The 23,094-nt window shown below is 44.7% G+C and overlaps 1 protein-coding gene across 1 annotated transcript in view; it reads right to left on the reverse strand.

The window, feature by feature from the left end:
• The window catches only part of PDILT (protein disulfide isomerase like, testis expressed), a 34,505-nt gene that overhangs the window by 1,253 nt on the left and 10,158 nt on the right, over window positions 1–23,094 (reverse strand). The window contains 10 exon segments of the mRNA XM_035722390.1: window positions 349–438; window positions 1,789–1,899; window positions 1,901–1,968; window positions 4,011–4,131; window positions 6,423–6,620; window positions 9,391–9,516; window positions 9,600–9,710; window positions 13,203–13,340; window positions 14,243–14,376; window positions 20,472–20,678. Of these exon segments, the coding sequence (XP_035578283.1) occupies window positions 349–438; window positions 1,789–1,899; window positions 1,901–1,968; window positions 4,011–4,131; window positions 6,423–6,620; window positions 9,391–9,516; window positions 9,600–9,710; window positions 13,203–13,340; window positions 14,243–14,376; window positions 20,472–20,678 (1,304 nt within the window).

Here is a 23,094-nt window from a genome sequence, read left to right on the forward strand (position 1 = left end):
GATTTGGAGAGAATGGGGATGGTTATCCCATCCATCAGGAAAATAATGCCAAAGAGCTGGATCCGTCAAAACATCTGGTTACCAACTCGGGGACGGTGGACCCAGGGAAGCAGCCTTAGGAGACCTTACAGCCTTTCCGTCTGTTTCTAAAGTCTGCTATTTCTGCTTCCTTGTAGTAAGTGCCCTTGAAATAAAATCATTCAGTATAGGTCATCGTTCACCCATCGTCAGAGAACTCCAGAGAACACAAGATTATGGGACTCTTGGCACACTCTTCCCTAGTTGTGTGAGTTCTTGATGATTCTTTGTGGAACAGAATAATCCTGGGTACTGCCGTTTTTGCCTTACCTCATCCTCATCCTCAATCCTGATCTTGATTTGACTTTCCAGGAAGTCAGAAAAGCCCATCAGGGTGTGTTCTCCTGTATACAGTACAGCCTAGGAAGAAAACAGAACAAGGTCAAAACGGTAGCCTCTTCCTGCAAAATATTCAGGGATTGCTACATAAGATAAATCCAGGGTCAAATTCCTAACAGCCTGAGTACAATGAGCAGATTCCTTAGCTTCTCTGAGCCTCCATTACCATGGCTCTAACATAAGGGTAATACAAATTCCTCCATCATAGGTTCAGAGCACGGACCTTGGAGCCACACCGTCACGGCTCAAACCCCGTGTAACCTCGACGATAACATTACCTACGACATATGTTATTATGAGAATTTAATGAGTTACTATATGAAAAGCACTTAAAAACAGTACCTGGCTCACAGTGAGCACTATATATAGTTATTATTGTTATTATTATGACTAGTTATTATTTTACAAAGCGTCTGATACGTAATCATTGCTCAGCCATCCCTAGTTCCCTTTCATCTTTCAGTCTTTAAGATTATGAAGCTGCTTACCGCCCACTGGTTGTCTACACTCCTTTTCAGATAATGGAAGATCTGTGACAGCTCCACCCTCTCAGCCCAGCCTCATTTTCCACAACTCCCCCACGTGCATGTTCTGTACCAGAAGGATGGCCTCTCCTTCACAGCGCTGTGGCCACCCTTCTGCTCACTTCCTCAGGCCTATTACACTTCCTGCCTATAGTTCACACCCCTCTGCTAATCTGATTTAAATCTTCAGCATTCTTTAAAATTCCCTGTCTGCATGGAATATCTGCGCTCCAGAATCTGTCCCCTTCAATTGCAGTTGCAAGTGGAAGTGGGCCCACATCATGACTTCTCTTCCACTCTCCGTCATACTCTTCTTAGGACAGGAACCTTTGCTTGCAGTGCTTTGATGGACACCCTTCCCCAGGTGCCAAAGCAGCACAGAGAGTATGTTCCATGACACTGGCAAAGCTTGGTGATTGTGATACTGGTGTGTAAAAGACATTGACCTGTTTTTCTATCATGTGTTCTTCCGTCTTCTTGTAGCACCCCACCCCCAAGATTCACCTGGAGTTCCCCCCCGCATCTTATTCCATAGAGTCTGGGTAGAGCTCAGCCCCAGTACCAGAGGGCACCAGGCCTGACCTATCAAGACACCCACATCTTCCTGATAACAATGACTGGGTCAGGGAGGAAGAGCTGACCCAAGCTGGACCCAATTCTAGGAAGTCTCGGGACTTTGGGGGAAGCTAATAGAAGCACTCTTCAAATTGAACACGAGAGGATAATGGGGGCTGGAGCCGAGAATGAAGCTGATTTGGTAGAAGGCAGAGCTGGAGATCAGGAGAAACGGGTCCATGATAATGACATAATGATATTTTCAGGTATGTGGGTCCCAAGAGTCCCTCACTTGTTGAGAGTCAGTGGGGAAGAGCCTGAAGAAGGGGTACCGGTCTAGGTACATCAGCTGAATGTCATTTGCCGTGATGTCCATCTTGGCAATGGTGACTGTCGAGTGGTTTTTGATACTTTTTGCCCAATTCCTCCAACACTGGGAACAGTGCCTTACACTTTTCCGACCAGGGTGCATCTGGAAGAGAAGGGATGTTGTGCAAGCTCATACTAATAAAGACTGAAAGCCAGTGCTACCCCCAGAAACACTGTCACCATGTTCTACTAATGGTCTTGCTATTTTACAAATTGCATTCCGTCTTTCTTTGAATTGAATATTACCTTATTTACATTTCAACCACAGTACCTGGTCATTATTAAATAAATTAGGAAAAAAAAATTATCTTGTCCCGCTACCCAGACACTAAACACTTTGAGCATGCTGGGACATTTTCTTCTATTTTTTTTTTAACATGGCTTTCTACTCCATTTGAAGGAAAAAACATTACACTAGACGATTACTCATGTTCTGCCAGAAATTGTGTGTGTGTGTGTGAGAGAGGGAGCGAGAGAGCACAAGAGTTTTCCAACAGAGGTTAAGCTCACAGCCCAAGGTCACCTAGGTAATTAAGCAGAGGAAATGGGATTTGAAGTCAGGCTGCTTTGACTTGTGACCATTATACCACATTGCCTTTTAGTCTTTAGGGGCCGTTCCTTTAGCTTTGAGTCAGGCCCAGGCATCTAGCCCTCTGGAGAGAATCGGGGACCAGCTCTAACCTTCCTTGCTCATCATCCCCTTAAAGTTTCTGGCTCTGTGGGAGGGGTGGCCTCAAGGGCCCCGACACTCTACATTTGGATGATCATTCCTCCATTTAGAAACCAAGTGCTTCCATGACCATCTGTTCTCCCCGAAGCTCCCCTGGAGCCGGATGGGCCTGGGTTGGAGCAGAAGGGGGCATAATGGTCGCAGTCCCAGGGGGCCAATCTGACAGGCCTACTTCCAAGACAATGAGGCTCCTTTTGCCTTTTACCAGAACCAAATGGGCATTCTCCTAGCTCTGGTGTCAGTTAAGTATAGAAAAGCCTATCACTTAAAGGCAACAGATCATGGTTATTCAGCCACATGGACCTTAAACACCTCGCCCTGTGGATGAGAGTCCATTTCAGTGAGATTTTTAAAGGCCTGCATGATTGCAGTGCAGCCCTCAGGAAGGAATGACATCAGAGCTTGATTTGAACTTTTTGCCTTGCAAGTTATTTACTGTGTGACTTGAGGTAAGGTAATTAATCTTTCTGAGGCTAAGTTCCTTGATTTTTATCATGGGGAAATACACTGGACCTTCCTAAGCGGCTTGTTTTGAGGAGGAAATAAGAGCAGGTGTGTACACAGCCAACTCATGCCTGGCTCAATGTCAGTGCTCGATAAAAGGTAAAATACAAGAGATGTCTGAAGTAACTTCAGCATTATCCTTCTCTGTGTCTCAGGTGGGAGAGAAGTCCCTGGCTATGACTCTCATGTGCAAATCAGAAACAGCAGAGAAAGGGCAATAGTTCTTAGGCAAGTACTGGAAATAATTACAACAATAGGAATAATAATAGCTGTCATTTATCAAGTACTTGCAATATGCCAGACACTGCTAAGCCCTTTACCTGCATGATTTGAGTCTCTGGCTTGGCCACACCAACTCAGGTAGGTTAAATATGGGCCATTTGATAAGTTACATAAAGCCAGAACTGCCATTCTGTACAGCAGTGACCAGCTGAGGCACTGGGGTTAGGCTGCCCAGGATCCAATCCCAGTTGCAGCACTTACTTGCTGCCTGACTTTGGAGGTTTCTTCACCTCCCCGAGACTCTGTTTAATCCTATGCAAAGTGGGAGCAATAATAGTAGCTACTTTCAAAATCATGTTGTGAGGATTAAATGAGATAAAGTATAGAATGGCTTAGCAAAAGGCCTGGTATACCATAGCATCAAATCATTGTTAGCCATCAGCGTTATTATTGCTATAAAAGCCACAGGACTGGATTATATGGAAGGTATGTTCCAAGAATTAGATTTTCGGGGAGAGTTGCATTGTAGCTGATAGCATCTTGATCCAAACTCTTTGGATGTTTGAAGACCGTCCTTGGCATGGTGCTTTGATAGATTTTGGAGATTTGGAGGCCCCAGAATTCAGGAGCAGCACTTGAAAAGTAATGTCTGGGCCATTGCCTTCTATGGCCTCTGCAGAGATACTTACAGAACATCACAAATACGTCCCTTTCCTTGTCAAAGACCACTACGTTGAAGTTCTTCCCAACGAGCTGCTTAACTGGCCCCTGGTCCCAATATTTTGGAATGTCTTCACTGGATTGATGTTTCTAGGAAGCAAATTTGAGAGGTCTAACAGTCTCCAGAAAGGGGTTGGCATTTGGGGCTCCCTGCCCTGACAGGAAACAATGGAAAATTTTCTCTTTTAACCACCTTGGGAAAGAGTTTGAAATGCTTGATATCCAGACTGGATTATTCAGGGCAAATTGAGATCAGAGGGTTGGGGAGGAGGCAGGACTTCAAACTGGGATGAATTCTAGAGTGGCGTTCATGTCTTCAACATCTTAACTGGTTTGTCCCTCCCTCCCCCCAAAATTTAGCTGTTCCCAATTACTCCCAGAATCAAACCCAAGATAATTTACATGACCTATAAAACCTTTATCACACTTTGGCTCCTACCAGCCTCACCAAGCTCATTACCATTCTTTCCTTGCTTTCTTCTATCATACTGATCTTCTATTTAACTAAGGGCCAGCCTTCTTCCACCTCAGGCTTTTGTTTATGCCATTCTTCTGCCTGGAGGGCCTTCCGCATTCCTCATTCCTGCTCTCTGTTCTTCATCCAGTTAACTCAGGTTTACAATACTTCCCTCATACCCACACCAGCCTCTAGAAGGGAAGATTCTTTTTGAGGGAACATAAAGGAGGGTGGAGGCTGGGCATGGGAGATGGGAAATGATGAAAAAGATGGAAATTAGAAATGGGCCAGATCAGGCATGTGACATCTTGTAAGTCATGTGAAGGGTCATCTCTATTGCAAGAGCATGGGAGGAGGAGACAGACACCTCCTGAGGTAGAGCTCCAGGTAGGTTTGTAGATGTGGTGATGGAAAATGAGGGGCCCCTGTCTTAATGATATATGGTCTTGTACTCAGCTGAGACTGGAATAGGAATGGGGTATGAGGACAAAGACTCAGAGATTCAGAGAATGAACACACTAAGAGAAATTTATACAGAGATGTCAGGACATTTCAGAGAGCCGTTGGGAGGTTTGTGATTCTATGAGGCCAGCCTGCCTCATGGTGGTGTTCTTTTTCTCCAGCATTGGCCTGGAAGAAGTAGGGACATTTAAGTCGGTTCAGCCAGAGTTGTGGTTTTGCCTTGTAAATTCTACAGGGTGTAAAGAAGGTAGAAGGTGGATAAAGGAATAAAGAAGTTAAGGGAATCATCAGCAGAGCTATGAACCATGGAATCCCAAGTTCATGAAGGAAGGCAGAAAAGAGATTGTGAAAGGGGATCAGGAGATTGGAGACCATGAGAAGGGCAAAGAATTGTAGCGATGTGGATATTAGAAAAAGAATTAAGAAGATGGGAAGCTTGAAATCAGATTTTCAGAGGGGCTGCCATCTCTAGTGTGTGGCCACAAGAGCAGGTGGCTGGGATGGCATGGACACACCAATGATGAGAAAAGAGAGAGACCAGGGTTTTGGATACTGGCATCTCTGGAAATGATGGCAGAGAAGAGATGGAGGGCAAGTCTGCAATGAGGAACTTAAGTCCCCCGACAGTGAAAGGGACATGACTAGAGGACAGACATGGAGGGAGGGAGCAGGTGATCTAAAGTCCAAATGCATGGGATCTGGGGTTTTGAAGGGAGGAGGAGGAGAAATGACATGGAAGATACCAGCCTCACTGCTTGGCCTGTGATGATGTGCATCAGAGAAAAAATGGCTTTCACTTGAGGAGTGTCTGTACAGGAATGGACAGAAGGTAATGGGAATCCTCAGAGGGAAGGTGACCAAATATTCTGATTTGCTTGGAAAGTTCCAATTTATTCCTGTTGTTCCAGAATACTTTTAAAGAATGCACCCCCCCCATTAGTCTCAAAAGTGTTCCCATTTGGAAAATAAAAAATATGGTCATCTAATTCAGCAGGGTGGCTGGGGGACATTATAAGTGCTACATAAACAGGAGATACTGTGTTATGTCTGATCCTTCTACAGCCTCTCCTCCCTTTTAGCAAAACAGGCTCCTTTCTTATCCCCCAATAAGAGGTACGTGAAACCTTTGAGGCTAAATCCTGATTGCTTAATACCTCCCCACCCTATCTCCTCTCCCCAAAAATCTATCTATCCTTCAAAGGGAGGAGGAAAAGTGTCTTCTTTCAGAGAATGTTGGCCCTGGGAGTTCCTGCATTTCAGTTGGGAGTTCCTGCAAAGGAAATGCCTTTCAAAATAAAGAATTAATGGTGGAATTGCAGGGTCAAGACAGGTCAAAAGTTGAAAAGATTGGAGATGGAGAGATAATAGGTGTTTCCCCACTTTGAACCATTCAGATGACCAAAGCCAGCAAAATTATGAAATTTTGTGTTTCTGAGTAAACTTTATCTAAAAACAAACGTACCTTGGCACTTCTGTTCAGGAAGCTGCGGCCAAATTTCTTGAGATTTCCATAGGTTATCTCCTCAGAAGGCATTTTGTACCTTGCATCAGAGCTTAAATTTAGGATTTGGACACATGGCATATTAACCTCTGTAATCCCGAAGTATTTGAAGATATGTCCGTTTCTGCGTTCATCTGCATCCACAAGGATGAAAAGGATCTGCGAAAGAAAATAAAACCTGAGTCTCTGTGGGATTGGAGGTCATGAAAAGGGTAAAGATTTAAACTAGCTAAGGAATCCCTTACTGAGGGAGAGAAACTTGGGAAACCTTGGGAGAGAACTAAGGGAATGCGAATAGCAGGGTCTATGGCTATTTGCATCTGAATGACAGAACAAAGAGGCTCCTTTCCTTAGCTCCTTTCCTTTCCAGGCAGGGGCAGCCCTGTGCCCAGGGCACAGACAGGGATGACCACCAGCCTGGTTTCACCATCCTTGTGCAGGGTACCATCCACACAACCATAGGAAGTCAGGAGATGTTCTGAGCTTTCATTAAGGTCCTTGGGCAAAACAGTAACTGACCCTCTCTGTGCCTGTTTCCTTACCTGTAATGCGGTGATTATAAGAGTATCCACCTTATAGGGTCACTGAGAGAATTAAACAGGACAATGTGTATAGAGACTTGGTTCAGTAACTGGGAGGTAAAAATGCTCAATACATGTCAACTCATTATTATTCTAGATTATTCTTCTGTCAAGGAAAATTCATGACTTCATTCACTCATCATTCAAGAAATATTCGCCGAGTGCCTACTAGGCATTTTGCTAAGCACTGGGGATATAAACTGCCCAAAGCAAATAAGATCTGCCCTCATGGAGTTTATGTTCTAGTGGAAAAGACAGGCAACAAAGGAGTAAACAAATTAATTAAATTCAGGTAGCAATGAGTGTCAATTAGACAGTAAAACAGAGCACCATGATAGAGAATGACCAGGTGGAGTGAGGTACGAGCGCATGGTTAGGTAGGAAGGGCAGGAGTATCTGAGGCGGTGACATTTTAGCCGGGACCTGGGTGATGAGTTAACAAGTCAGGGGAACATGAATCAGGCGTGGAAACTGTCAATGCAAAGGCCTAGGGTCCGGGAGCTTAGAACTTTCTAGAATAGAAAGGAAAGACCAGTGTGGCTTCAGTACCATGAGGGAGAGTCAAGGGAGACAAAGTTAGAGATGTGTCAGAGATGAGATCAGAGCTCCAGTAAGGACGCTGGCTTTTATCTGAATAAGATGGAAGGCCACTAAAGAATAGTGAGAGCCAGAAAGTGCTACAATAATTTTTAAAAGATGACTCTGGTTGCAGAGAAGAAGCAAGAGGGGAAGCAGGGAGGCCACAGCAAACACTGATACTCTCAGGTCATTCATCTGTCAAAATATTAAGGGTCCTATTATGTGCCCAACACTCTTCACTCTCCTGTGGAGTGGAAAACAAAGCAAAGCTTTAGAACCATCCTTGTATACTTTCAACAAATATTGACTAGCCATGAACAAGATAAGATATGGGGGAATGACCTGTCTGAATAATATTCATCCATTTATCTTTGGCTCTAGAATTGATCACAATCAAATGGCATTCAGGAAAGTAGATAGCTGGGGTAAAAGGCCATTTTAGAACCTTATCTCACAATATATGCCCAAACAAACTCCACCTAGATTAAAGAGTTAAATAAAATAATAATAATCTGGAAGAAATATGGCTACGTATTGACTATTATAAGAGCAATAGACGGAAGCAATCAGATCGTGATCAGCTGAATTACATAAAAAATTTAAAATTGAATAAACCAGGAAATGTATTTACAAGAGGTATTTCTGTAATTGGAACAAACTCCCTGGAGAATAGTGTGGTGGGATGTAGCATGAACATTAACCATGTTCACACCCTCGTGGCTTTACTGTGTGTTTATTTTGGGTTTCAAAGTTTTAATTGTTTCATTTGAATTTTAGAGTAATTTTTATCAAAAGGAAAGTAATCTGCCATTGCTGTACTTTTTATAAAAAATAAAGAGAAAAGTGAAGTAATTCCCCTCATAGTCCAGGTGGTGGTACAAATAGGTATGGTGCTTGAGAAAAACAGATTTGTTTCTAACGATGATAGCACTGTTCACTGTACATTTGCTCATTGCTTTACCTGTGACACCTCTACTTCTTCCATGAAGTTCTCCATTTTACATTGAAACTCAGTGGCTAAGAAACTCACAAACAAAATCGCTTCTAAGAGGAAGAGAATTTGAAGCAGGTCTGTGCAATGCTAAAGCCTTGAGTCTCAGCAGTTACTTATAAGACAACCTGTGCTGCTTCACACCTGCAGGCTGTTCATACTCCCTGACCTCAGGCAGGGGTGTTCTCTCCTCCCCCTCACTTCCAGGCCAAAGACCACCCACACTACAGCCCCTCACTCCTCCTAGAGCATCGTCCATCAGAAAAGCAGCCAAACTATCAGTGTTCCCATAGTAGACTTTTCAAAAAGATGAGGAAAGGGGCGCTTGGGTGGCTCAGTCGTTAAGCGTCTGCCTTTGGTTCAGGTCATAGTCCCAGGGTCCTGGGATCGAGCCCTGCATCGGGCTCCCTGCACCACGGAGAGCCTGCTTCTCCCTCTCTGCTTGTGTTCCCTCTCTCGCTGTGTCTCTCTCTGTCAAATAAATAAAATCTTAAAAAACAAACAAAAACCCCAAAAAAGATGAGGAAAGAAGAAGTATAGGTATGGCAAAAAAAAAAAAAAAAAGGAAGAGACACTGGGCAGGAAGAAGGGAGGAAGCTGGTTTAAAATTAAGTAGGAAATAGTATGTAGCATCAGTATGCAAGTAAGGAAACTGGTATGCAAATGAATATGCAAATCATACTGGGCTCAATTTACAATCAGCAGGGCAGGCAAATGGCATTAACGTGTATGGGTCCTGGATACCCATCCAACAAGGGCAATAGCACTTTCCACAAACCTTGTTTGTAAATTCCTTTGATGCCAACTTATAATGCTGCATTATCATACCAAATGACTCCGAGCTTTTGGAGGCGAAGAGCAGCATGTGATTCAGGATGTGCAATTCATAAATCAGGTCCTTATTCTGAAATTACCAGGGAAACAGGTCATCCATGCACACAGCTGCCCCACCCTACCCTTCTCCCAGGGACCCTGTGACTCACTGACCTCGGTGTTGTATTCAATAACAAAATCTGTGAGGTGCTCTTTTATGACTTGATTGAGGACATGTTTGTTGGTAATGTCATTAATAAGCTCTTCGCGTTTCACAATTTTTCCCTTGGACAAAAGGAGAAAAGCATTGGAGGGCAGTAGCTTCCATAATGTAGACAATAAATATAAATAGCACAATTTTCCCCATGGACAAAAGGAGAACACCATAATGACGAGTGTAATCCATAATCTAGGTACTTGGTAAATATGAATGGCCTGGCGGATTAACCTGTGAGTGGAATATGGGTCTGTGGCGGCTGTGAAAATCTCTAATCTACAAAGCAGGGAGTGTGGTCAATGGGTAGCCAGTTGCTTCGTTTTGAAATCCATCCAAATAGTTGTGCTGATGCAGTTTCTTACACACTGCTCCTAACCAGTGACCCTGTGTAAGGGATACTAAGGCAAGCCCATTTCTTTTTTTTTTTTTAATTTTTTATTGTTATGTTAATCACCTTATATTACATCATTAGTTTTTGATGCAGTGTTCCATGATTCATTGTTTGTTCATAACACCCAGTGCTCCATGCAGAACGTGCCCTCCTCAATACCCATCACCAGGCTAACCCATCCCCCTACCCCCCTCCCCTCTAGAACCCTCAGTTTGTTTTTCAGAGTCCATCATCTCTCATGGTTCGTCTCCCCCTCTGACATACTCCCCTTTTCTTCCTCTCCTGTTATCTTCTTCTTTTTCTTTTTTCTTAAAGTATGTTGTGTTATTTGTTTCAGAAGTACAGATCTGTGATTCAACAGTCTTGCCCAATTCACAGCGCTCACCATAGCACATACCCTCCCCAATGTCCATCACCCAGCCACCCCATCCCTCCCACCCCCAACCACTCCAGTAACACTCAGTTTGTTTCCTGAGATTAAGAATTCCTCATATCAGTGAGGTCATGTGATACATGTCTTTCTCTGACTGACTTATTTCACTCAGCATAACACCCTCCAGTTCTATCCACGTCGTTGCAAATGGCAAGATCTCATTCCTTTTGATAGGCAAGCCCATTTCTGAGAGATGCAGGACTTCTCTGGTAGGTGACGTTGACCAGCTTTCTTAGAACTTCGCTGCAGGCAGGGGACCTTCCTTCCTTCCAAAGGGTCAGACCTACATTGTGGCCTAATGAGTCTCCCCCAGCTCCCTCTGTTTCCTTTCACAGGCATTCCCCCTAATCTTTTGCATGTCTAATCCTGCTTGACGACTGCTTCTCAGAAGGACTGGGATTGACACAGGGAAGGAAATAATTCTCTATAGCTCAGGATCAAAATCTGTGGGCGAAGGAGAACAAAGACGTAGCTCTCTCTGGCTGATTTCTCCCTATGCTGTCTCTTTCTCTTCACCTTCACAGAGCCTACCCTCTAGTCCAAACCTCTTTCCTGGACTCCTGCAAAATCTGCCTAATGGTCTTCCAGTTTCTCCCCTTGTTTCCCTCCAACCCACCCCCCACCTTTAGCCAGAGTGATGCTCTTAGAAAGCAACTCATGTCATTCTCTTGCTCAAATACTTCACAGCCCCTCTTGTCCTTTGGACAAAGCTGAAACTCTTTTCTGGTCATGACAATAGTCTGATAATGTTAATCCGACTTATGGAGAGCATATATTGCACCAACCACAGTTCTAAATATGTTATATGCAAGAACTCATTTAATCCTCATAATGTTCCACTGAGTTATGAATCATTATTTCTCACATTATACAGTTGAGGACATCAAGGCACAGAAAAGTGAAGTGACTTGCCCAAGGTTGCTAAGCGAGTGAGAAGGGGAGCCAAGATTCCAACCCAGAGGTCTGACTCTAGAGCTCATGCTCTTAACCATTAAAATAGACTGACTCTGTCCTAAGTGCATTTTTCAAGTTTGCTCTTTGGTTTTTGATATTGTGATGAGGTTTATTCTGTGGAACTTTTAACATTTTATGTGGTCCAAATTTATCAGTATTTCTTTTCATAATTTCTGGGGTTTTTGTCATGCTTTATAAAAGGACTTTACAGCTCCAAGTTTAGAAAGCAAAGTCCCCTGTTGTTTCTTTGTTATATTTTTAAGTCAGAAATCAATCTTCAATTTAACTCTGTGGAAGGAGGATATATCAATTTAGCTTTATTTTTTTTTTCTAAATGGCTACCCAATCCTCTCAACACTAGTCATTGAATAACATATTTTCCCTACTGATCTAAAATATCATCTTTATCATATCACTAGATTTCCATATGTATTTGGATCTCTTTTGGGACTCTGTGTTGTCCCATTCCCAGACACAAATCAGGTTATTTTATTCTCAAACTTAAAACCTTGTAATTAATTCTAAGAGCCTAAGTAAAAATGAAGTGGCTCACAGTCTTAAGCAGGTCTGGGTATCACTTCACCTACCTCTTGGCCCTGGGCAAGTAACCGAACCTCTCTAAGCCATATCTATAAATAACATGATTATTGTAAGGATTTGGCTTTGTGTGGTGAGGGAGTAAGGCATGTTCCAGGAACCAGACTACAGTTTCTAGAGTTAACACTGTTCAATAGAACTTTCTGTGATGATGGAAATGCTCTGTATATCTATGCTGTCCAATATAGTAGCCACTATCCACACGTAGCTAGTTTGACTGAGGAGCTAAAATGTTAATTTAATTAATTTTAATGTAAATAGTCATATGGACTAGTAGCTGCCCAGTTAGATAGCTTGGATGATCTATTCTCAGATCCCAGAGAGGGAGAGGAGGAAGATGTATAATAGAGGCTAGACTGAGGAAGGCTTTGTGGGCCTTATTAGGGACTTGAGTCTTTATCCTAAGAATAATAGGAAGCCATTAAAGGGCTTTCGGTGGGAAGGAGGTAGGTGGCCATCACTTTTGAGTTTTGGAAAGATCTCTTTAGGGGATAAGAGAGAATGTGGTAGACCAGTGGGTGGATGTTGCATTAAGCTATGGGAGATGATGGTCACTTGACTTAGGATGGTAGCAGGAGAAATAGACTCAAGGGATAGTTTGGATTTAAAATCACTAGGTTTGGGGTGATGGACTAATTGTGAAGGATGGAGAAGAGGGAGGGGTTAGAATAATGTCTGGGTATTCTGGCTTTGCTCAGATGGGACATTGGAGAAATGGTGACACCATTCATTGAGAGAAAAAGAAAAAACACTGAAAGAGGATTTGGAGGGGAGATTATGATGTTAGGCTTGGTCATGTTGAAACATCTGGTGATGGATATGAAAGTCTGGATATAGAGCAGTATGGCTGGAAATGGGAGATTTGTTAGTCATGGGTGTGTGGGTGGTAATTGCTGATGGGGGGTAGGTGAGAGAGCAGGGACCAGAAGAAAACACAGGGCAGAGAACTGAGCCTTAATGCATGGCATTTACTGGTTCAAAAAAGGAGGAAGAGCTAACAATGGAAGATGTCTAGAAAGGCCAGAGAAACTCTGGGAGACTGTGATCTCACAAAAGCTGCCTAGTCCAATGCCACTTAGCTCACAAGTGGCAGAACCATAATTTGTACCCAAAGCCTATAGATACATGCATAGTCCACTAGTTTGAGCTGAAGACCCTTCACTAGCAATAAAATCCAAGTCTTACCTTTTTGAACACCAGAACACTGTCAAGGATGACGTGGAAACGTCCAATAGCATTGCTAATTGATATCACTCCAAACGTTAGTTCTGGGAAGTCTTTGATCATATCATAGAACAACTCTGCTACTTCTTCCTCTAAATCCTGTTTGGGGAAGGATGTTTGGTGAGGTTTTGATAGAAAGCAAAACGTCTGGCTTATTTATGGTCAAGGTGGAAACGGTGACCAATTCATCTCCTCACCTTTCCAAGTTTTAGGGTTTTCCTGGGTTCCCTAAGTCCCCTTTCATGAATGTTACATACTCAGAATACTTCTGTGGCTATGACTAAAGCCAAAATAGGCAAATCCACAGAGATTAATGAAAAGAATTGATAAACCCAACTTTTTCCAAGTATCTAGAGTAAGGCTGTTCTAACACACAGGTTGAGACTTTTAAACATTTATTCCTTAATTGCTTTCAGAAAAGGCAGCTGGTTTGACCACATGGATCACCAAATATAAACTTGGTATCAAGATATGGCTGTAGTCACAGCCTTCATTCTATAACTTGAAAGAAAATTGGGGCTGTCAAAAAGTGAGATGAGACAGAAAAAGGTACATACACTCTCTGTGTAAAAATATAATGCCAAAGTTCTGACTTCCGCTGGGGGAAGGGAGGAGCCATCCAAGTTACAGGAAATGAGTAAAGATATATAAGAAACTCATTCTCCACAAGGAAAGATGATTTGCAAATTATTATTCAGTGATATTTTAAATGGACCTCCACAAGATCAGTTATACTGTCAAAACCAATTTAATAAACGTCAATCTCCTCTCCTCCTTCTGCATTCCTGTCCACCTTTCTGGTTAGCTTCTCCTACCACGTCACCTTCCATTCTTTCCTTCTTCATTTTAACACCGCAGTTACTTGGAAAACCAGCTCATTGGAAAAGGAAGAATGGGTATGGCATTAACCCAAATGAAAGACCTCTCCTTACCCCACCCCCACCCAGACACAGGACTTCTCACCAGTCAAAAAGCCACCTCCCACCTCTTGACCCCAGTACCTGGAAGAAGCCGATGATGACCAAAGGCCTAGATTTCACAAACTCTACCACCTGCTGGGTGTTATTGAACAAAAACGCTTTCTGGCTAATTTGTCTTCTCAGCCAAACGACCAAGGCGGTAGATTCAACCACTCCTAGAGAGAGAGACAGTTAAATGGATCCCATAGCAGTTTCCTCTTGAATTGGAGCAAGGCCTGTTTTCTCCAAGTTTAATGAGCAGAAGCCTCTGATCTTGGGTTCCCACCCATTGAAGGCCAAGGTCAGTCCTTCCACTCCTTCCCACTCCAGCCCCAAGGCATGAACATTAACAGCAGCAGCTAACTTCATGGACCACTAACCAAGGACAAGGCACTGTGCTGAGCCATTTGCATATATTACATCCCCGCAACAACCCTACCCTATGGGATATTCTTACCCTCCCCATTTTGCAGATGAGGAAATTGAGGTTAGACTTGCCAATAGCCAGCCACTAGTGAACCTCAGAATTAAACCCAGAAGGAAGCATGCTCAGTCTTCTTATCTACCTTCCAAAGTGACAGGAAGGTGGATTTATTTTTAAAAAATATAAATGGATGAAATGTAAATAAAAATACCAGCTAGCTCTGTGACCTTTGGAAAATTCCATTATCGCCTGTGCTTCCAGTTCCTCAGCTGAGACGCAGATGTCCACTAAGGTCATAGATCCTGACTTCCATTTCTCAGCTATCATATGGGAGGTGCCAAGCACACAAAAATCTTAGCTTTTAAAATTGGGAAACATATACCATATCTGGGGAGATGTAACAGTGTGCTAGAATTACATTAGGCTACAGATGGACGTGTGTTTTTTAGGATCATCAATTCCACACGATGGTAGATATTGTAAAATATTATTTTCTATCAAAGACTGCTATAGAATAGAATGGAGCATTTAAACTGAATTTTTGAGATAAAGCAATGTTTGTTATGAGTAGCTTTGGACTACATCTATATAGGACTTTATTCCTTCATTCATAATTCATTTCTTCACTCATTCATTCATTTGACAAATATGTACTGAGTACCTATTATGTTATCAAGTACTGTGCTTGGTCCTGGGGATATAATGGTGAGCAGAAGCAAACACATTCCCACTGTTTTGCAGCTCTCATTCTTTTGAGTAGGACAGTTGTCAAGTAATTACACAAACAAGTATATAATCACACCCAAAGTAAGTATTCAAAAGCAAAGTTCAATGAGCCTGTAGCAAAGATATGTGACCTAGACTGTGAAGTCAAGGAGGGCTTCCTGGAGGAGATCACTTATGAGCTGAATACTGAAGGATGCATAGGAGTTAATAAGTAGGCAACAATAAGAAGAATGGAATTGAAGAAGGAGGGAGAGTGAAAGGCTTCCAGGCAGAGCAAGCAGCCTGCGCAGGACAAATTGCTGCATGGGGCTTGATGAATGCGAGTGGGTAAATCGACTGGAAAGGACTCTATTTTCAGTGTCTTTGCTTACACTTCCTAAGAACTTAATAAGGCCATTTAAAAAACTTATAATGAGGGGCGCCTGGGTGACTCAGTCAGTTAAGCATCTGCCTTCGGCTCAGGTCATGATCCCAGGACCCTGGGATCAAGCCCCACATTGTGCTCCCTGCTCAGTGGGGAGTCTGCTTCTCCCTCTGCCTGCCGCTACCCCCGCTTGTGCTCTCTGTCTCTCTCACTCTTGCTCTCTATCTCAAATAAATAAATAAATAAATAAAATATTTAAAAAGAATAAAAAACTTACAATGAAGTGTATTTGCATACAGAAAGGTGTACAAATTATAATGTATAGTTCGGTGCATTTTTGCAGAATGAACACACCTGAGTACCACCCAGATCAAGAGAGACCATTACCAGGCTCTTAGAAGTCCCATGGTGCCCCCCTGCCAGCCCCTCACCCACCCCTACCTGAGTGTAACTACTCTTCTAACTTCTAACAGCATGCATTAGTCTGCCTGCTCTTGAACTTCATACACGTGGAATTACACAGTATGTGTTTTGGGGTCTGGCTTTGTTACGTTTGTGAGATTCATCCATATTGTTGCATGTGCTGTGTAGCATTCTGTCGGGTGAATGTTTTATAATTTACTTGTCTATCCTCTGTTGGTGAGCATTTGGGTTGTTTCTAGTTTGGGACTATTAAGAATTAATTTTCGTGCATGTCTCTGGGGGCACGTTGGATGCATTTCTGTTGGGTACATGCCCAGGAGTAGAATTTCTGGTCATAGGGATGGTGCATTCAGCTTTAGTAGAGACCGATCAGGCCATCTTAAAAGCCACAATGAGTCAGGCCCATAGAAGTTCATAGAAGGATGATGTCCTGGCCTCAAGGGACAGAGAGGGGTGGGGGAGGCTTCATGCCACCCCCAGACCACAGCACTCCACCCTGCTGCAGTCCCCCTCTCCTCCTGGATTCAGCCCCAAGGCTGAGTTTCTATTTTCAGTGTCCCCAGCCATCTTTCAGGAAGAAACAAGCACATAGCAGGGAAACAGTTTCTCTTATAGGCATTTGTCTGAAAAAAAAAAAAAATTATGTTATAAGTGTTGTGGAAGGAACAGGTTCCAAAGTCCTGAAAATACCAAAAAAGGTGAACAAAACTCCTCCAAATGCATTTGAATTTCAGGTCATCAGAACCATCACTCTGATCTCATTTTGTGCCACTTCTCCTTCTTGTCCACAATGCAGCCACACCCTCATCCTCCAGCACACTGGGCTTTGGTGTCCTCCAGTCCCTCTACCTGAGCTGCCTTTTCCTCAGTGGTCAGGGCAACTCCTCTGGCTTATTTAGTTTGAGGTTTGGACTTTTCTTACCACCACCATCCCCCTCCCATCAATCATATCATTCTCTAGTTTATGACCTGTTGCATTTTCTTCACTGAATCTTTTTCTGAAGTTATGATTTTTGGCTGGCTTGTTCACTAGCTCCTGTAATGTCTGGCTCATACTAGGTGCTCAAGAAATAATTATAGGATGAATGAGGTGGGGCGCCTGGGTGGCTCAGTCGTTAAGCGTCTGCCTTCGGCTCAGGTCATAATCCCAGGGTCCTGGGATCGAGCCTCACATCGGGCTCCTTGCTCGGCGGGAAGCCTGCTTCTCCCTCTCCCACTCTCCCTGCTTGCATTCCTTCTCTCACTGTGTCTCTCTCTGTCAAATAAATAAAATCTTTAAAAAAAAAAAAAAGGATGAATGAGGTGGATGAATCATCCCATAAGCTGGCTTGAAGGAACTTGATCTTAGGCCATCTTCTCTGGGATGTCTGAGCTCTCTTTGCCCCTCTGAACCCCATGGAGCTGAGGTAGCTCTGAATTTGACAAATAATTTGTTCCTGAATGCCTGCAGATTGGTCCCTGCCCCTGTTGGGCAGGTGTCTCCCCTGGCACTTGGCTCTGAGCCAGAGGACGCGGTAACAACTGAGGTTTGAATGCTACGTCAATGATTGACTGGGGCTGTCTCTCCACTGCATATTTCCAAGCACAAGCTGGGAATGCATCATTAACTGAGGCCCTGGAGCCAACCTGAGTTTCCCTCCCTCCAGAGAGGGGGGCATGACCAAGTTCCCCATCATCAGTCCTTGGGAGACTAGAGGAGAATCAGAAGTCTAGCTTTGACCCAACAAGGACTAAACCCAACTTGCCTCCTGGGAAGGTTTTCATAAAAGCTGGTGCAGGAGACCAGTAAAGCTCTGTCACCCGTCTTAGCTCAGGGAAGCCCTGTCAAGTTGGCAGAACTGGCATTATTCATCCTGTTTAGGAAATGAGAAATTGGAAGGCTGGCTCAAATTCTCATAACTAGTCTTTGTCCTAAATCCAGGCCCTGGCTCCCTCCCAGCACCCCACTGCCTCTTTCCCTGGTTGGAGGTAGCACTGAAGAGGAGGAGGGATAGGCACGCCTAGTAGAAATACAGGCTGGTTCCTTACCCCATGTCTGCCTGCAGTGGGTCCTTGCAATTCCATCCCATTCAAACTCAGAAACTATTCATGAAGAACCTAAGTGTTCCAGGCACTGCACAAGGGTCAGAAAACTAATAGTTTGATAATAACAAGAGCCACATCGGCCATTTATTTTGAGTGCAGCACAACGTAGAGCAGGGGTTGGTCAATGACAGCCCATGGGCCAATTTTGACCTGCCAATTGACCTTATAAATAAAGTTTTATCGACACCCATTGGTTTATGTAGGACTGCTTTTCCACTGTATCAGCAGAGTTAAGTAGTTGGGAAAGAGATTGCTTGGCCTTAAGCCCTAAAATATTTATTATCTGGCCCTTTGCAGGAAACACTTGTGGGTCGCAGGGCTTATTAGCTGGGGGGCCTCGAGGAAGTTGTTCCATCTCTCTCTGCAGGTTCCCATCTGTAAAAGCACCTGCCACGCTGGGTTGTTGTGACATATGTAAAGGGGCCCAGAAGAGTGATGGAGCACAGTGAATGGTTCAGATTCATGTCGGGGCTTGTGCCTTACAAACTGGTTTCACCTCATCAGTAACCCTAGGAGGGAGATACTTCCACCATCTCCATTTCACGGAGGAGAAAAATAAGATTTGACAAGAGGGAAGCGATGGTCCTTCCTTCAGGCATGTGGTAAGGATATAAGGCCAGGTGGTGTCTGCCAGTTTGGGCAGCCTCTTCCGAGGACCCACGAGAAGAAGTGACATTTGCTCCTGCCCTGTGCTCTCACTAGACAACGAAGAACAGAATCAGTTCTGTGAAATGAGGGCCTTGAGGGGGAAGCATGGGTGCTGTAGGACTCCAGAGGAGGGCTGGCACCCTGACCAAGTTTGGTCAAAGGGGACTTCCTGGAGGGGGCGGTGATGCAACTTTCCTGCATTGCAGAGGTGCTTTCTTGCATTGCAGAGGTGATCCCGGGCACTGGCTCCTACCAAAAGGGGCGCAGACAGTCTGGAAGTTGCCACATTGTCACCTTTACTGCCTCAAAGAGGAGTCAGACCTCACATCCCCCCCTCATTCCCCACACCCCCAGGCCACCATTGTCCCACAAGCCCCTTGGGAGCCACTGCACTGCCTGGTTTTGTATGTAATCCGCCTTGAAGTTGTCTCTTTTGCGGCTCCTTCCTCTGCGAGTCTGGCCTGTGTCTATGCCCCCTTGTGTCCGCTTTGAGAACTGCAAGGCATCCTGCAGCCACTGCAGGTGGTAGCTCTCTCTGGGCCCTTTAGTTTTTGCAACAAAACTCAAACAGGCTTATTGCAGACTTGCTGAATGCCAGACCCTGCAGAAGACTATCTCAGTTTCCTGATTCAATCATTCACACACATAATGGGAACATTCTACTAGCATAGAACAGACTGTAATAGGCACATCGGTGTTTGTCAGTTTCGTTCCATCCATGCGTCAGTTTTACACACATTTATGCATTTGTATCCTTAGCATTTTTAAAAATTAGGACCTACCATGTGCCACACTGAGTCACATAATTCTTCAAGCATTCTTGACACCAAGATAGGGCCTGACACAGGGTAGTTTCTCAATAAAAGCATTGAATAAGTGAATGAATGAGTTAATGAATGAAATGGATGATGATAAAGCTCAGGTGTTTGGTAGTCACCCTGCCCGGGTGTTACAGGCCAAATCTGTCTGTTTCATCATCTCCCAGTGTCCCTTTTCTTGGCCTGGGACCCTGTCAAAACCATTCTAAAGTAGAAGATTGGGGCGGGAGGTAGGAGGTGGAGTTAGGAACTCACTCTCTGGTCTCTGGCAGTTTGTGAGGCATGCATCTCACTATCCCACCTCATGGTGTTTCTGAGGCCCACCAGCTGAGATGCAAGCTGTGGTGGAGGCAGCTGTATGTTCACCAAAATTTTATTTTCCTTATGGACACAGATCAGGCCATATTGCTCAACATTTCAATTGAGTGGGGCTATGTAACAGAATTTTGGTCAATGGAATGAGATGTGATGTTTGTCACTTCCAAGCCTGGGTCATGAGCACCACCAGTGGCAATGCTCTACCTCCTTGACCCAACTGCTGGCTAGATACGGAGAAAACGGCAGGGGGCTCAGAGGTCCTAAGGGAAGGCAAAGCCACAGGCTGGAAGGAACCTGGGTCCTTGAAAGATTGTGTGGAGCTGAGCCACCCACCTCTACCCTCTGGCTGCCAGCTGGGCTCTACATGAGCAAGAAATAAACTCGTAATTCTGTTACACCACTGAAATGCTGGTGTTTGTGTTTCCATAGCTAGCACTGCCTTAACTGACACACAAGGACTGTTACCTTTGCAACTGATGGGTTCTGACCTGTTGCCCTCAAAAAACAGCTTCAACTCTGGGGCCTTCTTAACGTCAAACTCCTTCTGAAGTTCCTTCTCCACCGTGATGTCCACTTTGCCAAAGCCGAGCCCGTTCTTGCCTTTGCCCACGACTTCCACGGCTTTGCCCAGTTCCTCAGCCAGGTTCCTGGATTGCTTGGAGGATGGGTTGTCTGAAAGAGCCGGTATAAATCAAAACTTGCTAGAGCCTCTCCCGCTCCCCATCTCCCGAGAAGGAGGCTGGGTTTCACCTTCTTAGCTCCCGGGCCTTCTTTGTGCTCTGCTGTACTACGTAGATTTTCAGAAATGTGGCAGGATGGGAGGCACATGTTTCATGAAATTGGCCATTTGGGAGGCACATCAGGGTTCTTTGGGCTCAGGAACACTGGAAGCAATACAACTTTGGGCAACTCACTCCAACTCTGTGAGTCGCACTTTCCTCATGAGAAAAATAGTATCGACTATCCCATAGAGTTCTCAGCCAAGTAAGATTTATTTAACAATCAGTTATACAGTGCTTATTAATTTCTAAGACTTTCCATGGATTGAGCCATCTAATCCTCTCAGCACCCCTATGGGGTAGGTATGGTTATTATCTCAATTTTCTAGACGAGGAAACTGATGGCAAGCAAAATGTCCTACTTGCCCAGGGTCCCGTGGCAGTGAGAGATAATAGCCAGGATCTGGAACCACTCATTCGGCTCTCTACTCAGCACTGGTGTGTCAAACTCTCAGCACAGTGCCTGGCACATGATAAGGACATAATGCATTCTTATTACTGCTGTTATTATTATTGTACAATTTCTACGGTCAGAAGTCAGAGGAGAAAGAATGAGGGAGTATGCACGCCATCTGGTGGAAAGTTCCGGAGTTACAGGCCAAATTGAGCCACTCCGGTTGCCCTGTAGCATGAATACATGAGGGGACTCTCAAGTAAGGAAGGTCAGGTGTGGGAAGCAGTTACGATGCTCTCCTCCCCCCTCAGAGCCTGCCCCTTGGGGTAAGTGGTGTCAAAGAGACCTCACACACTCGATTAGGATTCATTGGCCCCTCATATTGCTGGGCAGTGTGGTGGGGGTTACGAGTGGGGAGCCCCTATCTGGAAAACGGCCTCAGGGAGCTGGTGTGGGATTCCTGGCCTAAATGATAGAGGACCAAAAGGCACTCACATTGCCTTCCTTCTTCCTGATAACACAGAGATTGCAGGCCCCTCACAGCCCTGATGTCTGCAGCGGTTGGGCCAAGCCAGGGCCAGGGGTCACTGATTCCCTTTCAAGTCAGAACGCATGCCCTGTGCCAGTCCCCACCCCTCTGCCCTGTCCATCTGGAGCGCACTTGGAGAAGGTACAAATCACTTCCACTTCCTGGGCAAGTTCCAAGTTCCAACAGAGAAGTCTTCTGTAAAGCTAAAGCCAGAAAGCCAGCTCCAGGACAGCTGGTACATGCCCCACTGCCGGGCAGCACACCTGCTCCTGCGATGGAGCCTGAAAGTGAATGATTGTTTTCATTAAATTCCCAATCAATGCACAGGAAGTGGGACTTTTTGCCTCCCCACCACCTGCTTTGTCACCATCATTGTCTTTGATACTGCCAACCCATCACCGGCCAGCAGCTGCTGGCCTGGTGCCCCTGCTCCAGCCCTCAGGCCTCTGCCTGGGCTTCCTTGTGGATCTTGCCCTGCCTGGCTCAGTGGGTGGCTGATTGACAAGGTGTCCAAATCTGAGTCTCTAAGGGAAGCAGCTCCGGGCAAGAAAAACACATGGAATGATTGTCTAAATGGTGGAACTTGGAGAGGTCCCACACACAGCCCAGTGCTCCTGGGTATCTGGAATGGACGTGAGAGAAACAGTCTGTGATAACAGGAATGCTGGGCTCCTAAAGCTAGCTGGATAGGATCTAACAATAATAGTAATGGTGATTTATCCACACATCCGTCCATCCATCCATCCATTCATCTGATCATTCATCATTCATTCGACAAATCTTTTCTAGGATCTGCCACGTGCCAGACACGGTTCTGGGTACTGGGGATTTAGCAATCAATGGACAAAAATCCCTGCTCTTGTTGGAGAGGACAGAAAGTGAACAACTATATGCTATATTAGATGCTAAGTGCTACGGAGAGAAAAGAAGCAGAGCTGGAGGTTAGGAGTGTCAGGGGGATGGAGTTTAAGTAGGGAGGCTGAAGGAAGCCTCACCAAGAAGAAACATTTTAATAAAGACTGAAGGAGGTGAGGGAGCAGGTTATGTGGGTATGTGGAGGAAGAGAGTTTCCAGGCGGGGGAACCATAAGTGCAAAGGCTCCCACGGTGGGAGTATGTGCGCATGTTTGAGGAATGACAAAGAAGTGGAGCAGAATGAGGGGCCTGGGGGTCAGATGACACAGGGCCTTGTCGGCCACTGAATAGATTTTGGCCCCTCTCTCTGAGGAGTGTGGAAAGATCCTGGAAGGTTTGGGGCAGAGTTAGACATGATCCTACTTACTTTTTAACTGGACTGTACTAAATGTTACATGAACATTAGATGAAAGGGGAAAGAGAGTGGATCCAGGGAGACCAGTTGGAGGCCTCTGTAATAATCCAGACGGTA

Source organism: Zalophus californianus, chromosome 10, assembly GCF_009762305.2.
Source record: "Zalophus californianus isolate mZalCal1 chromosome 10, mZalCal1.pri.v2, whole genome shotgun sequence".
In the NCBI taxonomy this organism is placed as follows: domain Eukaryota; kingdom Metazoa; phylum Chordata; class Mammalia; order Carnivora; family Otariidae; genus Zalophus; species Zalophus californianus.